Source organism: Typopeltis vanoorti, chromosome 14, assembly GCF_054136105.1.
Source record: "Typopeltis vanoorti isolate ZY-2024b chromosome 14, IOZ_Tvanoo_1.0, whole genome shotgun sequence".
NCBI classification, from domain to species: Eukaryota; Metazoa; Arthropoda; class Arachnida; order Uropygi; family Thelyphonidae; genus Typopeltis; species Typopeltis vanoorti.
Window position 1 is genome coordinate 55,763,227 of NC_143562.1, and position 14,923 is coordinate 55,778,149.

The 14,923-nt window shown below is 37.1% G+C and overlaps 1 protein-coding gene across 1 annotated transcript in view; it reads left to right on the forward strand.

Moving 5' to 3' along the window:
• Window positions 1-14,923, forward strand: part of LOC150099493 (uncharacterized) — a 301,600-nt gene that overhangs the window by 247,015 nt on the left and 39,662 nt on the right. The window contains exon 26 of the mRNA XM_090404210.1: window positions 5,423-5,618. Within this exon, the coding sequence (XP_090260336.1) occupies window positions 5,423-5,618 (196 nt within the window). The remainder of the gene's footprint in view (window positions 1-5,422; window positions 5,619-14,923) is intronic.

Genomic DNA, 14,923 nt, shown 5'->3' on the forward strand with positions numbered 1-14,923 from the left:
GATAGTTAATTTATATAAAGACATAGTAAGGATAATTTTGATAGAAACTTTGAATGTGTTCCTGCAATATGTTGAAATGTTGAAAAGTGAAGTCCTAATGTTGGTTTCAATTTTTCCATACATGAAACATTTTTTTGGACATTCCAAAACAATTTTCTATGAAAATAATGATAGATCTTTTCTTTTAGGTCAGTGTGCTGAGTAAAGCTTTAGTTTTAGGAATAGAAAGGCTAGTGATTTTAGATCTGCCCAAACACTCATTCTCTTATAGCATTTTGAAAGAATAAGAAGTGAATGTTAGTAGAGAAGAATAAAGGAGAGCAGAGGAGGAAGGGAGTTATGGTAAAAGATGTGCTGTAAAGAGCTTTGTCCATTTTGAGTTATGTTCTTGCCAATGATGATGGCTATTTAAGTGTGCTCTAGTAGTTAATGACAGAAAGTGGAAAAAATGAGGGAAGGCTTTTGTGGTTATTAAATTTTGAAGAGGGAAATGGACATTTGGGAGAAATTGTGTGATGGTATCTAGGATTTCTTCTCAATAATTCCCAAAGTAATTTAATATATTTTTTTTAATATCTGATCTGAAAATTCCCATTCTCAATGCCAAAGAAATAATTGGACTATTTCCTGGAATTCATCATAATCCTGGTTCCTTAATTCATGTCTTAGTATATGTAGTGTGAAAGAGTTTTATTTAGTTTTTATTCAAAGATAATTAACTTCACTTTATTGTAGTTACTCCTAATAGTGAGTAAAAAGTATGAGGAATGTTGGCAGTGTTTTAAAAAAGATGGAAAAAAAAATTAGACAGCTTGTTGTCAAATGTTTCAAACCATTGCAATGCAAAGCATCAACTAGTGTACTTCATTATCATCTTGAACATAAGTAAAAAAAAGAAAGAAAAACAGTGAGTGAAGACAATGTGCAAATGTTCCACTAAAAAACAAAGTACAATGTTTCACTTTGTCAAATAGCATATGATAGAAATAGATGAATTAGTTGCAAACTTGAAGGGAAACTTTCTCTAAAACAGGCATGCATTTATCAAAAAATCCATTTTCTGTTATGGCATTAATATATATTATGAAAAAATACAGTTAAGTCTACACTGAAAAGTTTTTGTTTTTAGCTTTAAAATGTAAGAATGAGAAAATAATCATTTCTGAAGATGAATGGGCCAGTAATCTTAGTCTAATAAGAATTATAAATCTTCTACAGAAAAGGCCTACATTTTAGTTAAAGAAACCTTGGAGTTTTTTTAGGATATATTTTGTAACTGCAATTAGTTGCTGTCATTATGGAAAAATTCAGAAAATTATCAGTCTTTCAACAGTTACATCACAACCATACACTTCATCTTGCTATGATAAGTATTTAATGATCAAAAAAAAAAAGAAAGATAGATAGATGATAGTAGCAAAATCAAACATTATGATGTTGAATCTTAATATATTGAAGAAAGAAAAAAAGAAAACAAAAATTGGTGGAGAAGTTGATTGTGGACAGTGGATTAACTTTTATGATTGGGTGCACACAAATCCTGATATGTAGTTACATTTTATTTACTAATGGGGTGATGTTTACTTGAGATGGAATGAATATATCTAATGAGCATTTGTGGGAGAAACCTGGTTTAAAACCATGTTGAAATGAATTTCTAATGCTCACCGAGATTGTTTATTATACAGCTTTTGCCACTGAACTCAGCTGTGTATGTGTGCAGCACTCTCTTTAACCAAGGATGTGGACTTGTGGGGAAAGTCAATTGGAACAAATTGTATTCGACAGTCACCTCAATAGTGAAACATTCATTTTGTAAAATGAACTACCAGTCTTTTTTGAAGGATGTTCATTTGCATTTTTCCCCCAACAGATTTACATTTATCTGAACTGCCACTAGTCTGGTCAACAGAGTCCTTAGCCTTGCTCAACCAGATCTTTATTAAATTTAGTTTAATCCTTTACCCAAGTGTATACAAACAAAGTTTGTGCCTGAAGTATCTTCAGGACTGAAGCAACTCGTAGTAAAGGTGGACCAAGCTCTCATCACTCCTTGTCTCAGTATCTCCCATAATGCTATGCATTAAGGGAAGGGCCACTAGCCAGACCGGTTTTGACCTTTATTGAGGTCTCGTCAGTGGGAGCAGACCCAGAATTGGTGATACTGAGGCAGAAGCAATGGAGAGGTCATATTTACTTATACTAGTTACCAAAAGGTGTACCACCTTATTATTAAATTACTCTGGATTTAAAGAAAAATGTTGGAAGTTTATTTTCCACTGACTATATTAAATTTAGTTTAATCCTTTATCCAAGTGTATACAAACAAAGTTTGTGCCTGAAGTATCTTCAGGACTGAGGCAACTCGTAAAGGTGGACCAAGCTCTCATCACATGAGTCTGGCTTCCACTGACAAATTTCAAACCTTTATTTAAACTTTGAATTGTATTGTATATTGTGCAATATTTCTTTAATTTAAATGTAGTTTTAAGAGAGTAGTATCAATTTATGCCATGCCAGCTGTACATCATTAGTCTCTGTCCATTTAGGAAACTGATATCCACACCATCTATTTCAATTACTTATGTCCCCTTTTTCTTTTTGCTAATTGGAAGTGACAATTTAAAATAAATTATAGGTAAAAGATTTATTCTAATATCAGGAAAAGGAACAAGCCATGATATTTAATACTGAACTTGATGACAAACTTGAATAGAATGTAGTTTTACTGCTGTGACCAAATTTCAAATGAAAAAAACCTGAAAATGCAACTTAATATGTCCCTGCTTCCAACAGAGGCAGCAGTATGAAAAAACACTGGAATAATTTGAATCAGTAGAATGAGCAACTGACAAAACCTGGTTCTTGTTGAACTGTGAATAGCAAAATTGGAAATGAGTGACAGAGAGAATTATAATTGGGAAATTTTGATAAAAAGGCAGGACTAATAATATTGCAGTATATGCTAAATTCCTGTCCAGACACAAGGTGTACATTAATTCTCATGCAGGAAAAAACACAAGAAATAAAATCTTATTTATCCTCTATAGTAGGATACAAGACTATACAGGAACATTAAAACTGAAAATGGTCATTTAGTTTTGAGTATTCCACCTTTCATACTACTTTGTTTTTGATAAAAGAAAAATCAGTTGAGCAGCTTTAAGAAGTGAACTACAAGGCTCAAACAATGGAAGTACACATACCGACCACTGAATTAGAAAAAAACAGTCTTTATGCAGATGTATTTAAACATCACTCACACACACAGCCTACTTGCAGAATACTTGGTCACATGCATCACCATATGTTCCAGGCATCTATTTAAGAATGCTGTGGTCTGTAATGTTGATATCATTCATTAATGTTGATTACAATGGAAAAAACAAAGGATCTTTTGGAGTTTGATAAAAAGCTTATTGTGGGCACCCATCTGGCTGGAGCCACATTTTTGCAATCAACAGAGCTGACTGTTTCTCAAAAGGTGAGATATTCCAGGTGTTTAATCAGTAGAAAAATAATCCACACTGTTTGTCTAAGAGACAACTGTGGTCATAAGATAGTGTTAGGAATGAGATTGCCATTGTCTAAGAAGGCTTGTGTGGACAAACAGAACTTGCTGCGTGCAGCAATTGACCAAAGTATTTAATGAAGGCTATTCCCAACCCATATATCACTGAACTTTGCACATGGAATTGAAGAGGATCATACCGACAGTCTTATGCCCATATGGAAACACAATAGTAAATAAGTTTCTAATTTAGTGGTGTGTGTGTGTGTGTGTGTGTGTGTGTGTGTAGTTTGCTCAATGACAGAAAAATCAGAATTTTATGGTGAGCATTTCAAGCATTCCAAGAAAAGCTGAAACTAATGTGAAGAAGTCCTCTAAGTGTAAATTATCTGCTCTAAGCTCTTCTTACATTTTTCCTTATATTTTCTGTGTGTAAAAGAAGTTAAACAAAAGTCATATGAAGGTGATGAAATGTTTTGGAAGCTATTAAAAAAAACTTAGAGGAGAGAATACCACAAAAGGAAATGATAAAGGCAACATGAAATCTTAAAAGAAGGATAATTTGGATATCCTTATTTTTAGCTGGATATGTGGAGTAAAGACTTAAAAATTTATCAAATAAGCAACAATAGAACATCATAGTCTTGAGTATGCTCAAGGGAGTACTACAATGGTGTACTAAAGTTTATTACTAGCTTCTATTAAAAATTTTCTTCCAAATTAATTTATCAAAATTCTAATATTGTCATATCTTGTTTTTTTAGTCTTCTAAGATATCGTATCACTTGACCTAGAAGATTGATTTATTGTTTTTTTGTCCTTTTCCTGTTATGCTGGTAGTGAATGCCTACTTTACTCATTTTTCCTTCTCCTATTCTGTTTAAGTGACCAATACTACCATAGATGCCATCTTGAGCTGACAGAAAAGAAAAACTTTTATAACTGAAGAACTTTTTTTTAAAAAGTAATACCTTGTCAAGTATTCTGCATGTTAATTTTACATGCATTTGTTTTCTAGCTGGTTTGCTTGTTTTTGTGAGAGAAAAGCTGTCACCTCTATATGAGATCAGTAACTCAGTTGAAATGCCCATTTAAAGATTCCTTTTCATGATAATTGAACACAGATCTTCTTGCAAAGGATGCATGTTGTCATTCATCAACCAGCATTAGAGGGCTATAAGAAATGTCAAAACCCAGTATGAAACAATAACTGATTTAGAAGCGATAAAATAAAGACAATTAACTGGATGAAAAAATTCAATGAGTGTTTGCAAAAAGCTGCTTTAGGATATTTTGGAGTAGCAGGGTATCAACAAAATATAACTTAATGCAATGCTAGCTTTTTTTTTTTGCAAAGGATTCCATTATATTACAAGGGCATGCAGTGTGTTGTATGATGCTTTTGCATTAAATTATTCTTGTTTGTTAGACATCTCCAGATTAAGATATCAAGTTATACACATAACTTGATATCTTAATCAGCAGAACTAAATTGGTAACCTAGATTTTTTTTTTAAATACATGCTGTGTAAAATATAACTAGAATAAACACGTGAAATATATAAAAGATTAAGTATTCCAGTATCATATATGGTATCAATAATTTTTTGCATAGCACTAACAACTTTTGGTGTTTAACCACAGCCATCTCTCACCGTACTCAACACTATGGTGTGGCCAATTGCCATAAACCATTGAAAAGTCTTGGTTACAAGTGTTTGCTCTATAGTATAAATGTTATAAAGGAAATTTAGTATAAAAAATCTTTCAATCTTCTGCTTAATAGACTAATTGTGTGTGTGTGTATACGCACAGTTAAGCGTTAATCATTACTAAACTTAACTGTTTATCCTTATACAGTACAATGCATATTCATAACTACCTTATGTATGTATTTTTAATCATTTGCAGGAAAAAATCAAGAATGTTTTGTTCAAAGTTTGCTCTTATCTACCTGGTGAACTGTCTGACAACTGTAAGGCATTTGTTAACCAATATGGCAGTTCTTTCTTGATGATTATAGCACAAGCCATTGATCCAAGTACTACCTGTGTAGAACTTGATATGTGTCCTCAAGCTGTATTAATGAGCAACAAGCCAAAACATGGTATGTTATAATTCATAAACTTTATTTTTTCCAGTCTGTCAGATACATTGTAATGCATATGACAGATTTTGTATTGAATCTTTTCTTCTCAGTTCATTCAGATTGTTGTTCACTGAAATGATTAGTTTACTGATAGTAATAGCTGCAGCTAGCTTAATTAGCAGAGTGGATAGCATATCTGCTCTGGTTTGAATCCTACTATGAACATGGATGCTTGTGAATGTTTTAGATGGCAGATGAATTTTATCACCCAGGAATAAGCCATATACAAGCCAAGCCAGGAACAAGCCAAGGAGTTTGACCACCACTTCAATGTTTATTTGGAGACTTGAAAAAAGTTCCATGGTCTTTGGAGCAGTGATGCCATATTATCTAACCTTTAATGCATAGATTTTATTAAAATAGTATACTTAGCATTTGCCATTCAGCTTTCTTCACCATCGGTTTGATCCAAGTAGAAAGAGAGAAAGCATCTCTGCCCAAATACAGGTATTATATAAGAACAGAATTATTTGTGCTTGATATATTAGATGGAGCACCTCCAAGTGAGATGCTCAAGGAGTTTGTCTGCTTTTGGAGGGATGTCTTTTCCACTCCACCATACCTACCTGATTTTAGTCCTCCTATTTCAAGATCCATTTCAGAAATGAAACTTTTTCTATTTTTATAGTGAAAACTATTTTTTGATGAAATAGTTTTCACTTCCAGCCACTTTATCAGCTGTGGGATCAGATGACTTGACCTGTGGAGAGCAAATCCCCTCTGCTTATTTTGCAAGATCTAATTGATCTACCTCTGTTTACCAAATGTATACTATCATATCCTTGTCAGTGAAGAACACGCTTCTTCACTGGAAAGGATACGATGAAGGAAGATACATCTGTACCCTCTAATTCCCATCCAATTACAGTTCTCTCTTGTTGAAAAAGACAAGAGAGAACAGGTCCTGTTCTCTCTTGTCTTTTTCATAAAGTTTTAGAGGAATGTGTTCAGTCATACATACATAATTTTAAGTCGAGAGCCTTCACTCTGCAGATGATGCTGAGATTGCCATTCTTTCTTTCTCTTTATGGAGTCCCTGGATGTACAAAACCTTTTCTATATTTCAAGCACTGTTTATTGCAAGGTATCCAGAAGCTTTACTTGTCCTATGTTTCAGAGATTTAAATTTGCAAATTTTCTATCACCGAGGCTCTAGATTGATGTCCATCCCAGCACTTAGTGTATGCCAAGAAACCCTCTGCCTCCTATTTTCAATTATGTCATTGAGTTTCTTTGCTTTCTTCCAAGTCATACTGGCTACTCACTGGACACAACTACTGTAAGATGAGCTATGATCTTATAGCTTCTACCATAGAGGAACTCCTCCACCAAGCAGTTGACTTCTTTCAAATTTGAGGTTTAAACATCAATGTGACAAAGTTGACTGTGCTTTCTCTTGTTCCCCCTCAGGTAGAGACAAGCAACTGAAGGGTTGAGGAGTTCCTCAACCCTTATTCACGTTTGTATTGAGGAATTCCTCAATACAGGCGTGAAGGTTTTGTTAGAATATCACATTGTACCAAAACCTTCATGCCTGTATCCTGTAGATACTCTATTTGTAAACCTTAGTGTAGAGTGACTGTGTGAAGAACTTATCGGAGAATGACTTCTTTATTCCTCAGATTTGGAGTTGGATAGCACAGGAAATATTGTTGGGAGCTTAGGCTTCTGATTCTAGATGTGGGACCATAGTATGCAGCACTGTTTTCAGTGGTAAGTTTTTACCTCATTTCTAATTATGAAGGCCCTCAGATACTATGGAGGTCTTGGGATTTAGTTTGATTTAGTTCTGTTAATCAGTATAGACGAAACTGCATTCAGGGGAAAAAAAATTGATTTTGATCTTATAAAAACAGCAGACTGGTACTACACTCATCTGCTTTAAATCCAATCTATGATTCAATACTTTTATGAAAGTTACTCAGCATTTTCATCATGGAAATCCCACTCATAAAAAATAAAAAAAAAACTATGAAACTTACTACACTTTTTTTTAATGTTGGGCCCATACACAGGAGTTTGGTTGGTCAACCTATAGTACATTAGTACCATGTATGGGTAGTGGGTTGGGAAAGGAGGAATTTGTTTACATTTGATTTGAATGACTTTAAGTTGTATTCCTTAGGAAACACAGCAGGTGGGAGACTGTTCCACAGTGCAGCAGTTGCAGGGATGAAAGAAGAGGAAAAGAAACTTGTTCTGTTTGTTTCTAGGTGTACTGTGAAGGGATGTTGTGCAGCAGTTGCACATGTTCCAATGAGCTTAGTACTGAGTGGAGGAATGAGGAATTATTGATGTTATTTCAGATGAGCATTTCCCATGGAAATATTTGTAGAATAAACATACTGCAGAGACCATACGTCTGTGTGAAAGGGGGGGGGGGGGGAGTTGGTAAGGGATGGATCATTGATAAGTCTAATTGCTCTCTCTGGATTGAGTCAAGCATTTTGAGAGAGCTTTTAGGTGCCCCACCCCACATGTGGGAGCAGTATTCAATAGTTGGGCGGATTTGTGACTTGTATAATGTTAATAGCTCCGGGGGTGAAGTAACAACTTGAACGAAAGAGAAATCCTAATTTTTTTGAGGCTGAGGATGCAATGTTTGAGATATGTTTATGCCAGGAGAGGTTTGATGTGAGGGTGATTCCAAGGAGTGAGATCTCAAATGCTCTGGAAATTTGGGTATCATCAAAAAGGATACTGGGGAAAAATTGTTCTTTTTTATGGGAAATAGTACAGAACTGAGTTTTATTGGCGTTGAAATTTATGAGGTTGTAGGATCGCTTGGAGATCGGAGTTGAGGGTGGTGGTGGTTGATGTTCTGTAGGTTGAGGTGAGTTGTGTAGGGTAAGGCTTATCAAATGCAAGCGAGGAGTGTAGTGTGCTGTTGTCTGCAAAACTGTGTATTGGGTTGGAGGTCGATTGCAGTAGGTCATTGATATAAAGCAAGAAGAGGGTTGGTGAGAGGACAGAACCTTGTGGAACCCCAGCATTAATTGAATGGTGAGAGGATAGGGAGCTGTCCACCATCACACACAGTGTGTGTCCAGACAGAAAACTGGCAATCCACCTACAGAAGTCCTGGGTCAGACCGAATGATGGTAGTTGGCCTACTAGGCCTTCGTGCCAGACCTGGTCAAAGGCTTTGGAGATATCTAATGCAACCACTTGAGATTCGCCAAACCTCTCCATAGCATTTGTCCAGAGATGGGTGACGTATGTGAGTAGATCTCCTGTTGAGCGGCAGTGGCGGAATCCATACTGGCGGTCATTTATGTGGTGAGTGTCTTCAAGATAGTGTAGGAGTTGGGAATTCATGATTTTTTTCCATTACCTTTGACAGGACTGAGGTAAGCGAGATAGGGCAGTAATTGGCTGGCAGCGACATCATTCCCTTCTTGGGAATGGGCTGAATATAGGCCAATTTCCAGTTTGTGGAGTAGATTCCAGTGGTGTAGGCAAGTATATATAGGTGACATAGGATAGGGGTCAGTTCTGGAGCACAAACTTTCAGAACAATTGGGGGAATGCCATCAGGGCCAGGAGACTTTTGTGTCTAATTTGGAAGTATTTTTCTGATCTTCCTGGCAAAAGGATATAGGAGGCATTGTGTGTTGGGTGTCCGGAATGGCTGGGGGACATTTACCATCGTCAGTTTTTCATGCATTTGAAACAAAGTATGAAGCCAGAAGATCGGCTTTTTCTGTGGGTGATGATGCAGAAGAACCATCTGTGTATGATATAGTGTTGGACAGAAGTTACGGCCAATTGCTTTGGCGAGAGACCAAAAGACTCGGCTGCTGTTTGGACAGGCTGCTGGTGTCCTGCTTTTTGCTCTTTCGAACTCTGTTTTGGATGAGTTTTTTTTGCATCTGCAGTGCAATTACGGGCTTCGGTGTAAGCCTTGAAGGAGGATGAGGTTCTTGATTTCAGCCAGTTGTGCTATGTCTGGTGTTTCATCTCTACAGCCTTGGCACATCTTTTGGAGAACCAAGGTTTCGTTAGGGAGTGGCAGTTCAGAGTGCTGTGTGGAATGTATGTATTCATGCTGGTGAGGATTACTTTGGTAATAAGCTCAGTGCATATGTTTGGGTTGGAAGGCCGGAAGCAATAGTCCAACCATGGGATTGCGGCAGAAGTTGCGGAGGTTGTCTCACTTGGCACTGTTATAGTGCCAAATTACTCTTGTATGGGAGTGTCTGTGTAAATATTGTTTGCATGGGGGAGGAGATGAGCACTATGTTGTGATCAGAATTGCCCAGGGGGCTCACTACTTTCACTGTGTATTTGGAGTGATCATTGGTGAGGAAGAGATCTAGGGTGTTTGGGGAGTGGTTTGGGTTATCTGGTATTCTGGTTGGCATCTGGACAAGTTGTGTAAGGTCGTTGGTGATGGCAAATGTTTCGGCATCTCTGCCTGCAAGATCTGTACAACTGGAGGAGGAAAGCCAGCTAGTGTTGTGGATGCTAAAATCTCCTAGGAGGATGATTTTGCTGTTGGGAAAGTGGGATTGGAGAAAGTCTACTTTTAGGGAGAGGAAATTAAAGAGCTCAGGTTGGTTGCATTTGGGGAGCGATAGAGACAGCAGATGAATTGGACTGAGTAGGGGAGGGATATTTTCAAGCAAAGAAGGTCAAAGTTGGGTGATTCTAGGTTGAGTGCTCTCTGGCAAGGTATGTCAGAGTGGATGTATGCGCAGACACCACCACCCTTGGGGTGGAAGTTGTTGAAGAGTGAGTAGTTTGGAAAGTTGAGACAAGTGGTGCTGGGGGGGGGGTGAGATTTGAGTTTCTGCCAGGAAAAGTAGGTGGGGTTTGGTAGACTGTAGGTGGTAGTGGAAGCTATTCAGGTTGGAGTTTAGGCCACGGATGTTGAAGTGGTTGTGTAGGATTTTGTGAGTCATATGTTGGACCACATGGGTCTTGCACATTTCCTATGTGGTGGCTGCTAGTGGCATCACTTGGTTTTTTCACCAGTTTATCTTGTCTGTAGTTGGACCATTGTATTCAATGGTCCAACTGTTGTCACCATTTTGACATTTTTCTTTGAGTTGTCTTCAAAACTGGCGTCTTTGGACTCTTTGTGCAAATGTTAGGTCTAATTGTGCACATTATTATTATTTTTGATGTGCTTGTCAGCGTGTTGCAAGTCACTTTTACTAGGCGTGGAAAGTTCGTACTGTCCTTCCTTTTATTTATAGGCCCGAAACGATGACAACTAACGATATGCTTAGGATCGATGTTGCATTCTTTGGCCAGTTTGTTGATATCCTCTTGTAATGATTTTCCGTTGGGAAGTTCAAAATGATGGCATTGAGTTTGTTGTGTTTGGCCTCCATAAAGTCATTGACCATTGATGCAATTAGATCGCGAAGTTCTTTCACTGGCGGAGTGGAGCTTGCATTGTGCTGGTTTTCAATTTGTTCAAGCTTAGCTTCGACTGCATGTATTTTGTCAGTAAAAGTTTCATTTAAGACTGATGTGGTGTTCGAGGTTTTTGACACGTTTACCTATGTTCAGAAGTTGTTTTACCGAAGAAGGGCACAGCGAACAGAAGAACAGCTGGTTAAGTTCGATAAGTAGCTTATGTGTAGCTTCATTTATTTTCACGCACAAAGCATGCAGCCAGTGGCAACAGAACTTGCAGTATATGCCCTTTTTTCTGTGTCTGTGACACCGCTTTTGCTGTTGCGGCACGTAATAGGTTTGTTCAGTGGCAGTCGACGGCACTGTGCTGTCAAGACACGTGGTGCTCATTCACCATTGGCTTTTGCTGCCGCCATCTTTGCTGCATATGGTAGGCATCGTGAGTGCTAACCAGTGGCTGATTTTGAATTGGAAGGATAGCTGTTTTAATACACTAAGTACTTACACGTTGTACTGAAGTATTCCGCTGCTCGACACCCACTGTTGGGTTTCCGTTTGATGGTTAATTTCGATGGAAAAACACTCGCAATAACGGTAAATTAGGGAGCACAATCTTGTAGTAGCTTATTCACTGACGCCACCTGGTGGACTGATTAGACTAAAGGCTGCATAATCCAGAAACCCTCTAGAGACCAAATGTGATACCTCTTGAAGCCATGTTAAGCTTTCTTTCTATGAAGGGTGGTGATATCATACCATCTTATTTTAAAATAATATATACTAAGGTAACAAAAATAATAAAGTATAGTGCTAAGTCACTATTCTGGTATTCAGTGTACCCAAGTTACAAGAATTGGGTACACTGTCACATTTTTGTTTGTCTTCAATCAACAGAAAAAATGGCCTGCCTTTGTTTAATGTAGCAATGTGCACGCAGTAAATTTTTTGAAAGTTTCTCCACTTTGTTATAAATTCAAGTTAACAAGAAATTATTCTTGTTTCATCCTTTATCCAAGTGTAAGCAAACAAAGTTTGCACATGAAGCATCTTCACGACTAGGCTACTTGTATATAAAATGCTGGGAGGACTCGCATCAATTGCCCTAGTATTCCACAATGCAAAGCACACTTCGTTTCAGGATGTGTATGTTGCTATGTATTATGGAAAGACCACTACTCAGATCAGTTTTGACTTTTATTGAGGTCATATCTGTGGACGCTAGACCCAGAAGAGATACCAAGGGAAAATATGACTTCTGCATTAACTCAACCTTGATATCTTTTCTGGATCTGGCTCCTACAGATAAGACCTCAATAAAGGTCAAAACTGGTCTAGGTAGTAGTGGCCCTTCCATTATACATATCTGAAAAGAAGTGTTTTGCATTATGGGATATGAAGGCAATCATAATGCAAAAACCCTTCCTATGGGAAGAGTTTTTGCATTATGAGATATGATTAGAACTTAATAGAGGCTGTTGACTTTGCATCAGTTGTCTTAGTATTCCATGATACAAAAAAAAATCCTTTGTCAATTGATGGAAAGTCGACAGCTTCTGCATACAAGTAGCATTAGTTGAAGTTACTTCACACGTATGCTTGCACTTCAATATAGAATTAAAACAATATAACTTCTTGTCCAGCATAATACACATAATACCCAAGTGAGGAAACTTGCCAAACTTTAAAAGTGCACATTTTTTTTTTTTTATTGAGGTATCAGTTTTTATTCTGCTCAGCATTAGATAATAATCACCTCATGTTTCCAATCATCTGTACACTTTTATCTTGGACCAGTCTGAAGACAAAACTACAACAATAATTTAATCTGAGACATTTCTTTTGTTTGTCCTCAAAGCGAATTTATGATTTCTCCAAATTTTCCCAGAACATTTCTGTATGTCTTGGATTTATTTCTTAGCTTGTTATTTACAAATGCAGTAAAAGGCAAAGAGACTAGACAAGTCTATTGTCTAGTCCAATGGGACAATATCTCCAATATCACAAATCTCAGTGTCTGATTTCCTGTTTGGAAATTTTCACATCACCTCACTTGAAGTTGACTACCATTCAAGAAATTTAGCTTCATATTTTATGTTGAATACTTGTCTCCTGATGTGTACTCAAGGGGCATACAAGGTATATGATAGTAATTAAGTTTGTTATTACTAGGTTAGTATCAACAATTTTCTTCCAGATTAATTTGTCACATCTCTAATCATCCAATCTAATCTACCTAATCTATCAATTATATAATCATCTAATCTCTAATCAGCCAAAGTACCATGTTATCTGGTTGCCCTAGTTTCTAAATGAAAATAGCAGCCTTTGTACAACTGAACAGACATTCAAGCTAGCATGATATTTGTGTTGTATAATCTCAGCTAACATTGATTCAGCAACTGAATGAATAGCTAATAAAGGGACATGCAGACATTTCGCATGCCAATATTTAATAATATCCTATAATACCTGTTTGTGTATCTGTGTATGTGATTTCATTTGCTTGAGTTATGGTTTTATTCAAAAACACTGTTTTCAGACAGCTTTAGAACTGCACCAATCTAGAAAGTTAAGATATTTATAAATTATACAATAAGCAGTTAAAACCTACTGTAAGGTAAATTTAGTTTAATCCTTTATCCAAGTGTAAGCAAACAAAGTTTGCACCTGAAGTATCTTCAGGACTGAGGCAACTTGTGGTAAAGGTGGACCAAGCTCTCATCACTACTTGTCTTAGTATCTCCTATAATGCAAAGCACATCTCCTTGTGGACATGTACAATGCTATGTATTAAGGGAAGGGCCACTACCCAAACCGGTTTCGACCTTTATTGAGGTCCCGTCAGTGAGAGCCAGAGGCGGTAATACTAAGTGGAAGCAATGGAGAAGCCATATTTACCTATATGAGTTGCCAAAAGGTGTCTCACCATATTAAATTACTCTGGATTGGCAATTTGGGATTTAGCCGACCAAATTGTATTCTTATTGGTTAAACCAAAATAAAAATGATGGTACAACATGACAAAATTTCATGCCGGCTGGGGCGTCGCCCGGTTAAACAAGGCCCCCGTTGTTTTCGCCAGGGAACCAGGGCGAACAGCGAAAAGTCAGCTACTGGAACAAATCTGAAAACAAACCCCAACTCAACATCACCAGAGTTAAAGATCGGTACTATCAACATAAGAAGCCTGAATGGCAAAGAAATGGAGCTAGCTGAGGAATTAGATAAGTACCAGATCGACATAATAGGGGTGACTGAAACAAAAAAGACCAAAACTGGTGAGATCTTTCTGAGCAATAAATACAAAATGTTATATTCAGGCAATAACAATCAAGGAAAAGAAGGAGTAGCCATAGTGTTCAACACAAAATACGAGGCTAATCTTCTTGAATGGCAGTCAGTCTCAAGTAGAGTAATGTGGGCAAATATGAGAATGGGGAACTGGACAATGAGACTTATTTGTGCCTATGGTCCCACAGAAGGTTCTACTAAGGTAGAAGTGGAGGAATTTTTTGAGGCTTTAGAAAAAGCAACTGACACAATGAAAAAGGAAAAGTTGGTCCTTGTTGGGGATCTAAATAGTAGAGTAGGAAATGATTGTGAGACATACAAAAATATTTTGGGAAAATTTGGAGAAAAGAACAAAGCTAATAATAATGGCAAATATCTGTTGGGTTTCTGCTCAGGACATGGACTGGTTATTACTAACACCATGTTCCAACATAAAAATGTGCACAAATTCACATGGAGAGAAGAGGCTAGGAATAAGAAAGTCTCATTGACTATGTTATTGTTGATAGTGATGTTTTCTCCCTGGTGCAGGACACCAGAGTGTACAGGGGATTTGAAATTGGAAGTGATCACTATTTAGTCTTGAGCAGGATAAAATTGAATTT